This window comes from Trachemys scripta, chromosome 1, assembly GCF_013100865.1.
Source record: "Trachemys scripta elegans isolate TJP31775 chromosome 1, CAS_Tse_1.0, whole genome shotgun sequence".
In the NCBI taxonomy this organism is placed as follows: Eukaryota; Metazoa; Chordata; order Testudines; family Emydidae; genus Trachemys; species Trachemys scripta.
The window spans coordinates 100695712-100714418 of NC_048298.1; the positions used below are offsets into that span (position 1 = coordinate 100695712).

Sequence of the window (18707 nt, forward strand, 5' to 3'; positions counted from 1 at the left end):
CCTTGTTTTTAGCAGATACTTAAAGCCACCTGGAAAAGAAAAGCCGCGTGCTTCTGATGAAGATGATTAACTGGGACCATCTCTCAAATCTCTAATGCGCTGACTTGCTCCCCCCTCGCCTAACGAGAGCTGGTAGTTAATATTTCACCCTCCTGCAAATTTGCTTTCAGGAGACTAGAAGGGTAACCCTGGGTTGGCCTGTCAGTCATGTCTAATGATGACGTTGGAAACGCTACCCTAGGCTCTTCTTAGCCGATCGCACGCGTGTTGCTGGTACAGAGCAGGTTGAGAAACAGAAGTTTTCATTCTCTCTCTCTCTCGCCCTCTAGTGCCATAGCCTGGAGCACGCGACACACACAAAGCGGGCTCTTCTTGCTGCTTTCATTCAGTCTGTTAGAAAGTTGCAGTCAAGTGTTTTATCATCTGCATCATGAATCTAACGGCTGCAAACCACCGCATACCTCTGAACGATGGGAACAGCATCCCCGTGATTGGACTTGGCACCTATGCTGACCCCAGAAAAGTAAGTATCTATCCTCTACCTTTCCTTTTCATAAACACACTTCTGGCTCGGAGCAGGCTGCCAAACTCTGTTCCAGAGGACTGTTAAGTTGATACTTTCCTTTCAGAGGTACTGCTGACTTATGCACGTGCCTTACAATGCCTTTCTGCTGGTATCCTGGAGGGTTCTTTACATTTAAGATTGTTAGCAGTTCAGGCAAAGTGTGGCTAATCTACAGACCTCTTCTGTGGTCCTCTCATTCAATTTACTGTGCAGACTTTAAAACCTCTAGTTAACAATGGGGCTTTCACATCCTGAAAGCAGGAAGGACTAAAAATATTATAGCAAAGTTTGGACTCTTTGTTGCTAACTTCCAAATATTCACAACTCAGTAGTTTACAGCAGGCAACCAGTGATTGAAATGCAACTAAAGCAGTGGATAACTCCTAGCCCAAGTAATCTGTTCTCTTTAGGAATACTGAATAATCCCTAGCATTTACATCCTCAGTACTTTACAAAGATTCCCTTTGTAAAGGGAATTTGTTTGTAAAATTTGTTAGTCTCTAAGGTGCCACAAGTACTCCCGTTCTTTTTTAAAGATTCCCTTGTTATCTGGGTTGATAGCTAGCTACACACCATGATACAGGCATATTTAATTGACACTTGATAGGGCAGGCTGGCATTTGTCTTACTGTTGTTCAGTCCTGTATTGTTATAAGATATACAGTACACAGACACTTTGAGATAGGCGTGTACGTGGAGAACAGTGTTCCATCCTCCTATATATGTTTTGTTGGCAAATTCTGCCATATGCAACTCTGACTTCATTAAGGTTGCACAGGCTGCTAATCAGGAAAGTTTTAAATTATTGCTAGTCATCTTGACAGCTGCAGACTGGCTTTAGCTGAGTCCTGAGTTCCCAGAAACTCTGATTCCAGCTGAATCTGTTGAGGGACAGATGCTGGAGAGCAAAATATGCTTGCTGCACAGTGACTGGGAGACCATCTGCCTTCCCTAAACTCAGTAGCCTTCAAGTGCAAGCAATTTCTGAGGCTGTGAGCTGGTCAGCAGACCTGCTGTGCTGAGCAAAAAGGGAAAACTCAGTTTTCTTGTAGACTATCTTACAGCTGGCTTGGACACTTTCAAAGGAATATTCCTTTGACAAAGACTGATTCCTACATACGGATTCCTGTGGCTCCCAAAAGCTTAAAAGGTACCAAAATATTCTGTGCTCCTTGATGTGATGTCCTGGGTATATAGCCCATAGAACCTTTGCTGCATCACTGCCATGGAAGCATACGTGATATCTCTTCTGTTTCCACACCGGGCAGTGCGATATGAACAAATTGGCTGCCTCCCTCTCAAATTACAGAGTTTTTTATATGCTCTCTGTGTCATTGTCCTGTGTGAAGCGAGATAAAAATTGTGGGCAGAACCCTGTGCCCCGTAGTACAGTATTGGAGTTAAAATGAACTAAGTGTGAGTCAATCACCTGCTATGAAGGTGATTACTTGGCCAACAATGATCTTTGTACTTTAGCATATACCAACAAATGAATGCACCAAGGTAAGTATGATCAAAGAGAAAATCCCTTTTGAATGAACATAGCATTGTTGCAGGCAGTACAAGAGTGATCATCACTGAAGGCTTCAGACTGTCTGAGTTAAGACGCTGTTGCAGAAGAAGGGACACAGCAGTGAGAGAGGTTCTCACACCCAGATACTAGCCCTAGAAATGCGGGGAGTGATGCCTAAAGTCCTCCAGCAGCTTTACAATTCCATCAGATGAATATTCAGAAGGTAATTGATGGGTGGCTAATAGAAAGTTAAGGCTGAATTATTTTTGGCAAGTGAAACATGTTGTAGCAAAGCAGAATGACTCCTCCCAGTTTATGCAACAATCTGGCAAATATAACACCTTACTTCAGCCATTTCATACTCTACTTAGCACCAGTTGCTCTGGGCACCTAAAGTTTAGAGCTAGGACATCAGCCTTAGGACATCTTCCAGGTGCCTCACCCTCTGTAAACTGGATGGGAGTCAGGTGTTTGTGGCAGGGAGAGGTTGGACTCATGAGAGGGCTAGGCATTTGAGAAGGGTCAGGTCACTTCTCAAGGGAGAGGTGGAGAAACTAGGCAGTGGGGAAAGGGGTGGTGGAAATGGGGGGTGGGGAGCCATGGCCCCAATCCTTTTTTTCATCCTATTACTGGCCATAAGGGTGAGCAATGGGGGAGGGGGCAGAGAGGAACAAGCAGGGTAAGGGGCACTTCTGTGGGGGCGGAGGCTATGGTTTGGGCATTGGTTTCCCCTCCACACACACACTTGTAGGGAGCTTCTGTTGCTCCTGGATGGATGTTAATGAATGTGCTAGGGAGAATTGCAGGAGTGTTTTGCATTGGTGACTGGGGCTGTGGCTACATTACAGAGCTTACCGCAGCACCGATGCAGCTGCAGTGGCTTAGAGTGCAGGGGCTCTAAGCTGATGGGAGAGCTCTCTCCCACTACCACTCCTCACAGGGGCTGGAGTAACTATGTCAAGGGATAGAGTGGAGGGCAGGACACCTGAGTGGGTAGTGGTTAAAGGTTCAGCAGTTTGGAGATGGGCAGCTCACTTGCTGGGAGAGTTGCAGGGAGAGTCTGGCATTTGTCAGTTGGCAGGTGATATCCTGACTAACTTACACTGCACTACAGACAAGTTGATTTGCCTGAAAGTTCTAGCCATCCTGCCTTCAGGACCTGTGGAAGAGCTCTGTGTAGCTCAAAAGCTGTCTCTCAACAGAAGTTGGTCCAATAAAAACTATTACCTCACCCACCTTGTCTCTAATCTCCTGGGACCGACATGGCTACAACTACAACACGTACTACACACATTTTACCAGGAACAGAACTGGACAGTTAAGTAATCTGATAGTCTCATTGAAAGCCTTTTCTAAGTAAAGGGGGATTTTCTCATCAACTGGATACAGATCAAAAGTACAAAAATAATTATTTTATCCCTCTGGCTATGGCTTTGTGCTTTATTCTCCATAACCCATGGTCTGAGAATTCAGTATTGATTCAATATCAGCCGCCACACTTGTGAAATAATTCCTTTTCGCTGGAGTATAGTCCCCTATGCCTTTGTCTACACTACAGAATTACTTCAGTTTAACAACATCACGCAGGGGTGTAAATAATCCACAACTCTGAGTGCTGTAGTTCAGTGATTTTTCAAACTGCAGGTTGCGACCCAGTACTGGGTCACAGAATGTAAGGCACTGGGCACGGTGGCTCTGGTCAGTACCACTGACAGGCCGCTAAAAGTCCCATCTGCAGTGCTGCCCGGCAAAGGCAGGCTAGTCCTTACCTTTTCTGACACCGCGCTGTGCCCTGGAAGCAGCAGGTCCAGCTCCTAGGTGGGGTGTGGGGGGGCAGTACGGGGCTCTGCATGCTGCCCCTGCCCCAAGCACTGGCTCCAGTTCCCGGCCAATGGGATCTGTGGGGGACAGTGCCTGCGGGCGAGAGCTGTGCAGAGCGGCTTGCATGCCTCTGCCTAGAAGCCGGCCCTGCTGCTGGCCGCTTCTGGGGCGCAGAGCAGTCTGCGGTGCCAGGACAGGCAGGAGCCCCCCCAAAACTCAGAGCCCCCTCCTGCACCCCAAATCCCTCATCCCTGGCCCCAGACCAGAACTTGCACCCCTAGCCCAGAATCCTGATCCCCTCCTGCATCCCTACCCCAGCTCAGAGCCCCCTCCCACGCCCTGAACCCCTCATTCCCACCCCACAGCCCTCATCCCTGCATCCCAACCCTCTTCCCCAGCCCTGAGCCTCTCCCAAACCCCCTCATCCCCAGCTCCGTTGGGTCACGGGCATCAACAATTTTCTTCAACTGGGTCGCCAGAAATTTTTTTTTTTTTTGAAAACCACTGCAGTTATACCAACCTAAGCGCCAGTGTAGACATCACTCTGTTGGCAGGAGAGCTCCTCCCACTGACATAGCTACTGCCTCTTGCAGAGATGGAGTAACTAAAGGCTATGTCTACACTACACAGCTTTTAGCAACATGTCTGTGTCGCTACAGCCATGCCATTAAAAATCGCGCAGTGTATCCACTGTCAGCTCTCCTGCTGACAAAAAATGTCCACCCCAATGAGCGGCATTTGCATTGTCAGCTGGAGAGCGCTGTTCACGCTAGCGCCTGTTGTCGTCAAAACTTTTTTATCTTTCGGGTTTTTTTTTTTTTTTTAAACACCTGTGAAAGAGAAGCCTTTTGTCATTCAATTGCCAGTGTAGATGTAGCTGAAGAATAGGATCAAAAGGTTTTCTTGTTAATGCTTTACTATTTTAATTGGCCCTTTAGTCACTTTAGAGATGTGACTGAGTGCAAGGGCCAGTGTTTACAGGTGACTTTGGCCATGTTAGTCTTAATTCCTCTCTGACTCAACCTTGATAATTACTGACCTGAGGTAAAGAACAAGGTAGCTGTTGAGCCTATTAAAAAGGTTAGTGTACTGGAGATTCCTAAAGAACTTGAGGTCTCCTTGGAAACAATGAAGGTTGGGCTCTTGAAGTCAAGAGGCCCTTTTGTAGGGAGGAGAAGGAAAACTCTGCAGGAGTCACTAGTCAACTTCAGTCCTTTTCCCTTCAAAATAGGTCAACTGTCTTTTTGCCACAATACCTCACATCCAGCATAATGAAAACCTCAGATGAGCTATCCCACTTCCAGATGCTTCTGGAAGCTGCCAAAGTGCAGCACTCACAAGACTTCCAGTACATCCTCTTCTGGTCCTAACTGGAATCTACCTTTTCGTTCCGCAAAATGAAATACCTCTATGAAAGAATACCTCCAACCTCAAAGGTCACACTTGAATGGATTTGGGAGCAGAGTGAGTAATTGCTACATGAATTAACTCCCGTCATAATTGTGCTCGTTGTGTGTATTTAGCATAAATATTCAGCCAATAGAGGTCACCTAATCTTTCCACTATAAATTAGGATCAAATTTGAGGGAAGAGGTGAGGCTATTTCCTGGGTTTGGAAGTTGCCTCAGTCCCATCTTCTACTGGCACGTAAAAAGCACCTAGTGCAGTCCGTCATAGTGACTGGAGATGGCTAAAAAAGCCATTGGCTCATCTTCTAAACAGGTGTTGCTACCTTAGGTTGCAGGATTCTTTTTCTTCCTGGACTCTTTGAGGAGTGCTTTGGTGAAGAGGCAAGAATTTCACTGGGCTATTAAGGCACCACATGTGGGACTTTTTTGTTTGTTTCAGAGCTTGACTTTGAGGATGGCAGATGGCTCCTCTGCCAGATCAGGCTGGCAGCTTATCTTCAAATGTGGGGGGCCAAATGCTACATCCGCCCCCCCTACACGAGCAATAGGAAGGAGGTGGTTCCTGGATCCACTAAAAATCTCAAAGTTCTTGCTTGATTACATATGTAGGAAGTAAAGAGAGAGAGCCTGGCTCAAATGAAATGTGGACTAGGGCCAGATAAGGTATTCCCTAGCAATCAGGCTAAAAAGCTACATGGCTCAATATTTAAAGAGTTGATGACAAATCATGGTGAATGAACATGCCATGCAGTGTAAGCAAAATGGTCTCCATCCTGCATCCCCTTCTCCTTTTTGCTCTTGGGACTTGCTCTATAAACAGTAACCTGGGGCTTGGGAGTCTGTTGCTTATTCCTCCAAGTCGTAGAATTTTTGGTGAGATCTAGTTGCCAAGAGTGGATAAAGATGGGATATATTTAGTATTGATTCCCCAGCTGCTATACAGAAGCAGGCATCAGTACAAGGCATAATTTTGTAGCCGGCAGCAGAACCAATGCTGGTGGGAAGAGCTGGGCTGCCTTAGGGCTTGTCTACACTACGAAGTTCTGTTGACAGAACTTATCTTGATACCCAAAAGTTGACACAACAAAAATCACCAAAGGATGTTCACACTTGCTCCCGCTCTTGACAGATCATGTCCACGTTGGGAACACCATCATCGACAGGGTGAGCAATGCACCGTGGGTATGTATCCCACAGTGCAGTGTTGTGGGAAGGAAGAGCTGATCGCTGCGCAGCTTGGGATTCTCTCCCAGTTCTCCCACAGCCCCCTCAGCTGCCGAGAGCAGCATCATGAGTAGCTCTGTGAGCTCTCCGTGCTGAGGAATGGCAAAGCAGCACAGCAGTCTGTCCCCCTCCCCTGGCAGCAGCAGCCGTCTGCCTGCCGCTGTGTTCCTAATGCCGGGCAGAGCCGGAACATTCCAATGATTTGCTCTTTGTTTGTTCCCCAAACAGAGCAGCACACAGATACTTCCCGCAGCTTTGAAAGGAGAGGGGCGCATGCCTGCAGGGTAGCAGAGATCAAAACACCGAGCAGCACAATCAGGGCAGGCATTGTGGGATACTGGCGGAAGCCTGTTTTGTCGACAAATCAGCAGTGTCTACCATAGGCGCCAACTTCTGCTGGCACCGGTGGGTGCTCAACCTCCCTCTTTGCCCCCACCCCAACTCCGCCCATGCCCTACCCCTATTCCAACCCCTTCCCCAAATCCCCGCCCCGGCCCTGCCTCTTCCCTGCTTCCTGCCCTGAGCGCGCCACGTTCCCGCTCCTCCTTCACGGAGCTTGTTATGCCGCGAAACAGCTGTTTTGTGGCGGCAAGCACTGGGAGGAGAAGCGGGGATGCGGCGCGCTCAGGGGAGGAGGTTAGGTGGAGCGAGGTAGGGAACTTGGCTGCCGGTGGGTGCAGAGTACCCACCAATTTTTTCCCCATGAGTGCTCCTGCCCCAGAGCACCCATGGAGTCGGCGCCTATGGTGTCTACACTGGTTCTTTGTGGACAAAAAAGGGAGGGGAAAAGACAAGGCTCTCTTAGGGGTGAAAGTTTTTTGCCGTCATTGTAGTGTGTATGCTCTTGCTGTTTTGTCACCAAAAGGCAGTTTTTGGTGACAAAACTTGCCAGTGTAGACATTCTCTTACTTAGGAATGAGATCAGACTTTGAAAAAAGACATTGGGGGAGGAATCAACATGGGGATTTGGGAAACTTCAGTAGCTCTGGGTCTTACAAATGTTGGGCTGTTGAGATGTGCTTCCCACGACTTCTAGCATTTGTGTACAAGCACTTCAAAAACTTTTTCAAATGCTGTTATAGTCCTAGCCTTCACAACCTCCTCAGGTAAGGAGTTTCACAAGTTGACTGTGCGCTGCATGAAGAAGAACTTCCTTGTATTTCTTTTAAACCTGCTGCCTATTAATTTCATTTGGTGACCCCTAGTTCTTGTATTATGGGAATAAGTAAATAACTTTTCCTTATCCACTTTCTCCACATCACTCATGATTTTATATACCTCTATCATATCCCCCCTTAGTCTCCTCTTTTCCAAGCTGAAGAGTCCTAGCCTCTTTAATCTCTCCTCATATGGGACCCGTTCCAAACCCTTAATCATTTTAGTTGCCCTTTTCTGAACCTTTTCTAGTACCAGTATATCTTTTTTGAGACGAGGAGACCACATCTGTACGCAGTATTCAAGATGTGGGCATACCGTCGATTTATATAAGGGCAATAATATATTCTCAGTCTTATTTTCTGTCCCCTTTTTAATTATTCCTAACGTCCGTACGTGGTTTCTGAGGGCCAGGAGCTCCTTGCACCGAATGCACACACATGCCACCCGCCCACAGGGCAGGTAATCATACATGCTACACTCAGTGCAATAAACTGGATAGCCCCCACTCTGCAGTTGGGCTTCTGCCTGCATTGTCTCTAGTTAATGAAAGGGTTGTTTAAAGCAAGAAGTTCTGAATGTAGTTTGGTTTATAGGTTTTAACGGGAATAAAGGGAAACAGATAGAACTGGCAAGGGACCCTTGCTCCCTTCCCACTCCCCTGCGAAACTCCCTGTTAGCAGCCCCTGTTCACAAAGCTCCCTGGTCGCTTGTGTGCTGCTTTATAAAGCCCTAGCCTGTGTGAATGCCCCGCCCATGATTAAGGCTCAGCCAATTACCAGAGGCTTCTAGCTTTCAGACCTTCCTTGGAAGCTCACAGCTTCCAACTGCCAGCCACAGCACGCAGTCCTTCAAACAGACTGACAAACACAAGCTCAGCACACAGCAAGTAACCCACAAACACACACTACACACAGTCACTTACCCCAAGGATGCTGTATTTGCTCCTCCTTCACCTGAAGAACTCCCTTGCATAAAAAAGAATCTAACACATCAGAAAAGGGCAGACAAATAAACAGTGACAAGTTTTTAAAGAGCTTGTACACAACTGCTAGAAGTCTAAATAATAAGATGGGTGAACTAGAGTGCCTTGTGATAAAGGAGGATATTGATATAATAGGCATCACAGAAACCTGGTGGACTGAGAGCAATCAATGGGACACAATCATTCCGGGGTACAAAATATATCAGAAGGACAGAACAGGTCATGCAGGTGGGGGGGGTGGCACTATATGTGAAAGAAAATATACAATCAAATGAAGTAAAAATCTTAAGCAAATCTGCATGTTCCATAGAATCTCTATGGATAGAAATTTCATGCTCTAATAAGAATATAACATTAGGGATCTATTATTGACCACCTGACCAGGATGGTGATAGTGATGATGAAATGCTAAGGGAAATTAGAGAGGCTATCAAAATTAAGAACTCAATAATAGTGGGGGATTTCAATTATCCCCATATTGACTGGGGACATTTCACTTCAGGTCGAAATGCAGAGATAAAATTTCTCGATACTTTAAATGACTGCTTCATGGAGCAGCTGCTACGGGAACTCACAAGGGGACAGGCAACTCTAGATTTAGTCCTGAGTGGGGCACAGGATCTGGTCCAAGAGGTGACTGTAACAGGACCGCTTGGAAATAGTGACCATAATACAATAGCATTTAACACCCCTGTGGTGGGAAGAACATCTCAACAGCCCAACACTGTGGCATTTAATTTCAAAAGGGGGGGGAACTATGCAAAAATGAGGGGGTTAATTAAACAGAAGTTAAAAGGTACAGTGACTAAAGTGAAATCCCTGCAAGCTGCATGGGCGCTTTTTAAAGACACCATAATAGAGGCCCAACTTCAATGTATACTCCAAATTAAGAAACACAGTAAAAGAACTAAAAAAGAGCCACCGTGGCTTAACCACCATATAAAAGAAGCAGTGAGAGATAAAAAGGCTTCCTTTAAAAAGTGGAAGTCAGATCCTAGTGAGGCAAATAGAAAGGAGCATAAACACTGCCAAATTAAATGCAAGAATGTAATAAGAAAAGCCAAAGAGGAGTTTGAAGAACGGCTAGCCAAAAACTCCAGAGGTAATAACAAAATGTTTTTTATGTACATCAGAAGCAGGAAGCCTGCTAAACAACCAGTGGGGCCCCTTGATGATAGAGATACAAAAGGAGCGCTTAAAGACGATAAAGTCATTGCGGAGAAACTAAATGGATTCTTTCCTTCAGTCTTCACGGCTGAGGATGTTAGGGAGATTCCCAAACCTGAGCTGGCTTTTGTAGGTGACAAATCTGAGGAACTGTCACGGATTGAAGAGGTCACGAGAGGAGGTTTTGGAATTAATTGATAAAATTAACATTAACATGTCACAGGGACCAGATGGCATTCACCCAAGAGTTCTGAAAGAACTCAAATGTGAAGTTGTGGAACTGTTAATTAAGGTTTGTAACCTGTCCTTTTAAATCGGCTTCTGTACCCAATGACTGGAAGTTAGCTAAGGTAACACCAATATTTAAAAAGGGCTCTAGAGGGGATCCCCTACATTTTTTTGGTTCTGGCAAAAATCATACCTCACTCTAAGATGAATGGATTTTTTTATGTTAGCAGAGAGAGTCATGTTCCCCTATATGGGAAGTTGAATTTACTAAAATCTCCACATTGAGGACCTTATTTACATGAATTTTACAGTTCTTTGTAGAAACCATACAGTCTTAATTTGATTAATTCTTCTTTAGCTTCAACTGCTTCAGTGGCCGTGCATGCACTTAGTGTTTAATGAGCGGCAACCAATTAAAGATTGCACTTAGTGATATGGCCACCATACAGAATCTCCAATTAAACAGGAGCGTCCTTGTATGCGGTGTTGTAACAGTGTCAGCTCCAGGATATTCGAGAGATTAGGTGAGTGATGTAATAGCTTTCATTGGCTCATGTTCTGTTGGTAAAAGGCCATTCTGGTTTACACTTGTGTAACTGAAGGCCATTGAAAGATTAGAGTCAGGATATGAAGTACTTCTAGGAATTACCACACCCACCCTTACCCTGGAAATCTATATTCCCATAAAATGATGCCCATTGTTGTATCACTCAAAATCTGAACTTGTTTTTTAGCCTGGCGCCAGGAAAGGGATATGAATAGCATGAAATACAATTAGGCCTGTAGAGAATCCAAGTCTCAAAGTCTGTTCTAAACAGTGTAGGCTTTGAGGAAATGGTCCCTAAACTCCAGCACTCTTTTTTTAATACCTTAGCTGTGCTAGGACACCTCTTCAGAACACTCTAGTACACAATGGCATAGTCCTATGTTGCAAAGTGTAAAACTCAATTTAGTGAAAATATTAGTAGCTTGATCGTCATCTGGTGCCAATGGAGCTATGCCAAGCTGCACCAGCTGAGAAGCTGTCCATAATAGTCAAGCTGGCACTGTTCACTTGGCTTCAGAACACTTTGACACATGCAGACCTGCTCATATGCAAGAGTAGTCCAGCATGAAACTCCCAGAGCACAAGACAATGCTGGGGAGACAGCGAGTTTTAGGCCTTGAGACTGCACCCCTTTCTGAATCTGATTGTTGGTTAATTCCCACTGGCACTGACACATAGCAACTTCTGTATGTTAGCTGTAGCTGGCTGACAACTTCAGTCAACTTGATTACACAGTATTGATTCAAGGGTATATTAACCAAGAGCAGCAGAAATTTTGAAAAAATAGTAAAACTTCAGAAATCAGAGGGGATTTCCCACTCTTCAGCCAGAACCACTTGAGGAGTGACCAAATAAATAGGAGAGCTGTTCACACTGCTGTCACAGCCGTTTACTGTAATGACTAGCGTGAGTGTTAACTGTTTCTAATCCTACCTGTGCTACTGTGGGTCCTGGATCATCCAAAAGCTATTTGCTAAGTGGAATAGCTTGATTCTGCCCCAGGTTGCACAAGTGCAACCCAAGGGCAGAACTTGTCCTGCAGAATCATTAATACTGGTGCTGAGGCTTTAAGACTCATGATTTGCAAACCCTTGGCAATACATACATTGGGTTCTTTTTAGTTGCCTTCTAGATTTTGAGCCTGCAGGGCTCACAGTGTCATGCTCTTCTCCCAGCCAGGCAGCCTAGAAACTCTTGCTTAAACAAAAACTCAGATTCCTGCAATCGCATGACTACAGGAGCTGTCATGAACTGAATGTCATCAACCTGTGCATTGGCAACACTGCAGAAGTGAGGTTGACCTAGTTCAACTGGAAGCCTAAAAACCGTTCTAGGGCTCTAACTGGTCCCTTGATTACTTGTGGGTCTGGAAGTTAGGGAGGGGTGTGTCTCTAGTTTCTTGAGGCTAGAACCACACTTCAAGTGACCACCATAATGTGTCCCATGACTTAGTTTCTCTTTAGAATGGCATAGGCCTCCTGCAAAAACAGGTAGCAGCTCTGCTCATAGGGGACCATGCTTAATTTTGGCCTCAGTCTTTCACTTGTTCATGAGGCCAGGCCTACTAAAACTCCAGACGATACTACAAGAAACTTGGCTGTTTTTCAGGCTTCACTGAACCAAGCTTTTGCTGGTTCAACCTCTCAGCTAGCTTGGTGTTGAGGCTCTGATACAACTGCAAACTCCACCTGTACCCTCATAACAGTCCCAGAAATCTTACCTATAACTTGATTAGGGGCTGAAGAGTGAACTGACTTGCAAGCCACTTCCCTTATCCCCTGTCACCAGGGATGCTGGTGCCCCTGCTTTTCCTGAGATCATCAGAAGACACTGGGGAGGGCCATATAGAAAGATTTCATTTTTAAAGGAGTTCTTGGAGTCTTCTGACAGGGTGGCTGCCCTTCCAATTAATATGTAGCATAGTGTAGCTGTGATGGTCCCAGGATAGTAGAGACACAAGGTGGATGAGGTAATATCTTTTTATTGGATCAACTTCTGTTTGTGAGAGAGACCAGCTTAAATTAGTCCAATAAAAGAGATTACCTCATGTGCCTTGTCTCTCTTCCAATTAATAGACTGCTTCTGGGGCTGTCAGGTTGCCTTGTCCTCATGCTGTCCAGGAAATTGTCCTACCCTATTTCAGCTGCCAACTGAATGATCCATGGGATGTGACACACAGAGAATTTAAGCAAGCCATTGAACCAGAAGCATGAGGCACTTTATGCCTTGCAGTGCTTTCAACCACTGGCTGTTGAACAGTTCTGTTTCACGTCTGACACCCAAAAAGGTGGAATGGTGTCCATGAAGACCATTCCTGATAGGTAGCAACATCAAACATTAAGACAATAGGTAATTTGCAGGCCACCTGCTAGCACCTTTTCTAGGAGGCTTCAAAGGTAAAGGGCTTCCCCAAAACTTGGCCTCATAAATCTGCAGGTTTTGACAGAGGTTTTCATGGCTCATATCACCAAGAAATGTGACTGTTTCATGAGAATTAATGAATGTCTTCACATCTAGGTTGGACATTAGGAAAAAGTTCCTAACTGTCAGGGTGGTTAAACACTGTAATAAATTGCCTAGGGAGGTTGTGGAATCTCCATCGCTGGAGATATTTAAGAGTAGGTTAGATAAATGTCTATCAGGGATGGTCTAGACAGTATTTGGTCCTGCCATGTGGGCAGGGGACTGGATTCGATGACCTCTCAAGGTCCCTTCCAGTCCTAGAATCTATGGATCATCCCCACTTTACAGAGATTGGGGATAGGAGGAGAACTGAGCCCTAGAAGGGTTACACGATTTTTACACAGAGGAGCTTGGCATTGAACTTGCATCTCCTGAGTTCCAGTCAGTTCTCTGACCACAGGACTATCCTTGCATGTACTTGAAACCCCTTAATATTTGCTTGAGTCTCAAAGGCTGCAAACCAAAACTTCTGAGTACAGTTTGAGGAAACTTACTGAATCAAAGCCAATGGATTTCTCTGCTAACACTAACAACCTTTAAATGTGCCTAGGAAGAGTAAGAGCTCAAAAATGGCTTGGTAGCTGCATAGGCAGGGCCTAAGGCATGTTTATCAAACAGCTTTGCTTTTCTGCAAGGCTGGGTTAACAGGACAGCAGCCCATTGGCTCCTAGAGGATATATTCACAATGCTTCAAAGCGTTTGTGTTCTATGGAAAGTTGCAGATTCTGCAATCTTTTATTTGCTCTGGTAAAATAACTGGGGCAGACTATGCCAGCTACAATAGTCCTTAGCACAGCTTTGGCTAAATCCTAGAACAACATCCTAACAGGAATTTTAGAAATGCTAAATCTAATTATGCATGCTAAGTTGCTATTGCAAGGGAAAATCAAACCTCGCGCTTCAGAGTATAAATTGATGGCCTGTTGCGGTAGAGAAGAAATCCACCCCGTTTTCTCCTAGTCATATCATGGCACAAGAGGTAAGATGCATTATGGATTTTCCCCTACTTTTCTTCAGAAGCATCTAGTACCAACCTCTGCCAGAAGCAGGATACCAGACTAGATGGAATAGTACTCTGGTCCAGTGTGGCAATTCCCCAGATGGCTTCCTCATCAGAGTGAATACATGGGCTGCCAGCAGTGCTCTTCAGCCATCATTTCTGAGCTCTGTCAGTTTTTTGTAGGGATAATTTTATCTGGATTTTGCTTCCTTGTTGATAGTTGCTAACGTTTCCTGGGTATAGCTGCCAGATTTTTCTGTATAGAAGCTGGTTACATTCTGGTGATTGGTATTTTCCAAGAAAGAGGCACAGTCCAGTTTCTTGTCTGCAAGAGTAAGCAATTCTAAGAATGTTCCCTTGTGCTGTTTGCATCCTTAGTCCACAAAGTAGATCTGGCTTTTCCTGTAACATCTCAATTACTTAAACCAAGTGGTTTTTCTACAAAGTTGGAAACTTACTGGACACTTGTTCTCTTGCTACTTTATTCAGAAAATAGGCAAAGGGAAGTAGGCTCTGTTAGATAACGAGGCTTCCAGAAACTTTAAATATGAAAATCTGTTTGCAACTTCTGGGCTTTTGCAAGGTACATCCCGACACTCAAAGTGTCTCTAAGATTCCTAAACAGCAACTTGAAATCTTAAATTATGATTGGAACTGGTATATTTAATCCACAGCTTGCCTCTTCAGCATGCTGTAGTTAAAATCCAGTGCTTCTGGAGGGTGGTCCTATTCTTCCCAGCACCCCAGTCCTCTCCTCATGGCAATCTTTCCTCTAGTTTGAGGTGGGCTGGATACCATTGGCCAGATGGATTGCTCAAGACTATTGCACACTGCTCCTTCCCTTCAAGTGTTGTCTCTGCAGCTCCCAGTCTCTACCAGTCTGGGAACAGACAGCAAGACTGACACACCTACATAACTTTACTGAAGTGAGAGACATGGCAGGATGTACTAATTCTTATTGGTTTTCTGCCATTAGTCCATATTTATTAACCTAGTAATTACAAAGTAATATAACCCTGTAAAGGCATAGCACAAAAGCACTGCCTGTAATAGCCTAACTTTTTCCCCTGTGCACGTGCTCCTGCAAAAAAGCAATCCGGCACAGTCAGCAAAAAAATATTTCACTAGCTTAGTGGTTAGAGTAATAGAACCTTCCCCACTGCCCTCCATCAGCTGGAAAGCTGAAAAGGTAGATTGCAGAATTACCTCCCCATCACCAGATAGGAAGCTCTTCAGTGGGAGGAAAGGGAACAGGGTGAGAATCCTCCCCATTCCTGCAGCCATAGTGGGCTGCAGTGGCACCACAGATTGTAGACAATCAATAACTGGAGGCTGTTATGAAAGATGGAGACATTTGGTGTCAAGGGACAGGGCTCTGCTAAGAATCCAGAACTTTCCCTGAGCACTGCCCCTGAGTGGTCCCCTCCCTCAGATCTCCATCTTCAGTTTGTCTCTGGTTAGTAAGATTAGCCCTCTGGATATTGAGTGGCTAAAATATCCAAGCTAGCGCTGAGAAGGGGAGAGAGATGGGATACATTAAAAGTACTCTGTGTGAGGACTTCAGTGAGAGAGAACACAATAGAGAGAAGGAAGGGATGCTAACATGACCGGGAAAAGAGACTGTCTTACAGGAAAGAAAGCAGAATAAAAGCAGGAAGCAAAAGTGGTAACAAGTGAGAACTGTAGTAAGAAGGGCTATTTGAATGCATTGGATGAGTACCAGTGCTGTTTGCCTTTTATGCACTAAATATTATTCGAACAGCTTCTCAAATGCGGCTCAGTAAATACTTAAGCTAGAAAAATGCTAGTGAATTTCATATGTGCAACAAATATATCCTTCTGTCGGGTTCTTCAAGCCTAATATTAAGCAAACTTTTAAGACTGAACATTCTCTGGGCCAGGGAAGAGCTGTTTTAGACAAGTCACTGGGACTGGAGGATACACACCCAAGAGTTCTGAAGGAACTCCAGAATGAAGTGGCTGAGGTGCTAGTAATGTGCAAACTCGTTAAAATCTGTCCTGTTGGAGGAATAGAAAGCAGCAAATATTGTACAGCTGTAAGTGCTTGGGTGAACAGGTAATTAGGTGAGAAAAATCCCTCAATGAACTCAATAATCAAGAGGTAAGAGGTGAAGTATTGATCAATTGGCTAAACCCGGAGTGGATGTGGCGAGTTATTAGCCTTTTGCCATCTCATAAAGACTTGTACTACATTAAATACGGGGCCTACTACTGATGTGGAAAATGGGATGCATGGAGGATAGAAGGGCCAAAACTAAACTAGGTTAATGGGTAGCATGATTACTTGGCAGTTCATCTGTTACCTTCACTGATAGGCATAACCTGAACTACTCATAATGAGTTCTAAATTAGCTTCTGGTAGGGAAGGAGATGCTTTCATTGAGTTGCCTACTCTTTTTGTATAGTAGGGGTCAAAAAAAGCCAACCTCTGTTTCAGGAGGCAAAGAGTGAGATTATACAGCTTTCATCATCTGCCACTGTCCACTATGGATTCTGATTGCTGTATCTCCACAACTATGGTAGTTCAGAGACTAAGGCTATGACTATACTAGCGATCTTACAGCAGCGCAGCTACACCACTGTAAGCTCTGTGCAGCTGCTCTAAACTGACAGGAGAGAGCTCTCCTGTTGGCTTAATTACTCCAGCCCACCGTGAGAGGTAATAGCTAGGTCAGTGGGAGAAGCTCTCCTGCCAACATAGCGCTGTCCACACCAGCGCTTAAGTCGGCATAAGCGATGTTGCTCGGGGGGGGGAGTCGCTAATTCACACTCCTGAGCGACATAATTTATATTGATTTAGGCTACTGCTACACTATGTCTTAACTGTTCTTCTAGGTTGAAAAACTTCAGAAAGTGTGGTTTTGCCAAATTTCAGATTTTCTCCACACAGGAAAGTGTCATGTGAAGGGGTGGGGTTTTTTTTTTTTTTTTTTTTTTGGACTGGAAGAACTGAAGAAAAATCCAGTTTATGCGTGAAACAAAACACAGCTCCACTCAATACCATGTCTTGTTTTAGACACATCTACCATGTCTCGTCTCTAAAGAAAGCATTCCTAATCTTTTCAATATCTCCTCTCATGGAAGTAATGTCCCTAGAAGAATAGTTAAGATGTAGAGTAGCAATAGCCTAAATCAACATAAAGTATGTCGCTCAGGAGTGTGAATTAGCGACCACCCACACCTCAAGTAACATCACTTATGCCGACTTAAGCGCTGGTGTGGACAGGTTGTTTTGTTTAACGCATAAACCGGATTTTTCTTCAGTTCTTCCAGTCCAAAAAAAAAAAAAATACCCCTTCACATGACACTTTCCTGTGTGGAGAAAATCTGAAATTTGGCAAAACCACACTTTCTGAGAGTAACTTTCCTTGTGATACTTTGCCCAGCTCCAGTATAGAGCAAATATTATCAGCTATGCTTATAAAAAGTCAGCATAAGCTCTCAAACGGGGGGAGGCATCACCAAACAAAACTGAAAGGCAACATAATTAAAAATTATAAATACTACTTAACACAAGTGTCCTGTGGAACTCATGGCCACAATGTACCAAAGCCATAAAGCTTAATATTGCAGGATCCAAAAAAGGATTAGTCACATGGATAAACTATACTATACACCTCCACAGTTGTACTAGAATAAAAAACATAGTGGAGTTACTAATTCACTTCTCTGGAGCTAAGACAACCTGTCTGGAAGCAGGGTTGGCAGCAGAGCCAGTCTATGGGCAACCTAACAAGCACAGCTGGCCTGTAGTATGCTGCCTGGTTAGTGGGAAGTCAATGGACCAGCTCTTAAGCTCAGCAACAGCAGCAGTTCAGTGACGGTTCAAAGCATTTACCCATTGCTGTATAGTTCCTGCTCCCAACTTGTTCCAGACCAGCTCCTGTCTTAGACCCTCACAATACACATTTCAAGACCTAGCGGTCCCACACGTGTCTATCACAACATGTTGTTTACTTCATCCAATGCATAAATGCCTCAACAACAAGTATGTGGCTGAAACAAGAGAGACCATCACTACGCCTCGAACTCTCTCACAGGAAAATGATAAAAGACAAAAACACCGTATCACCTGTGGGTGAATACTTTTCATAAAGCAATTACGCTACATCTGTCCTCTCAGTCCTCATCCTCAAAGGAAACCTGCACAACATTTTCAAAAGTTGAGCCTGGGAGCTTAAATTCATAACTTTGCTGGCCACTAATCAGGGTTTTAATAAGGACACTGTTATAATCTACAAAAAAGAAGAACAGGAGGACTTGTGGCACCTTAGAGACTAACAAATTTATTAGAGCATAAGCTTTCGTGGACTACAGCCCACTTCTTCGGATGCATATAGAATGGAACATATATTGAGGAGATATATATACACACATACAGAGAGCATAAACAGGTGGGAGTTGTCTTACCACCTCTGAGAGGCCAATTAATTAAGAGAAAACAAACTTTTGAAGTGATAATCAAGCTAGCTCAGTACAGACAGTTAGATAACAAGTGTGAGAATACTTACAAGGGGAGATAGATTCAATGTTTGTAATGGCTCAGCCATTCCCAGTCCTTATTCAAACCGGAGTTGATTGTGTCTAGTTTGCATATCAATTCTAGCTC

At 44.5% G+C, this 18707-nt stretch overlaps 1 protein-coding gene across 1 annotated transcript in view; it reads left to right on the forward strand.

Annotated features, from left to right (window-relative positions):
* Window positions 1–220: 220 nt before the first annotated feature.
* The window catches only part of AKR1D1 (aldo-keto reductase family 1 member D1), a 53698-nt gene continuing 35211 nt past the window's right edge, over window positions 221–18707 (forward strand). The window contains exon 1 of the mRNA XM_034779150.1: window positions 221–523. Coding sequence (XP_034635041.1) covers window positions 431–523 — 93 coding nt within the window. The 5' untranslated portion in view covers window positions 221–430. The remainder of the gene's footprint in view (window positions 524–18707) is intronic.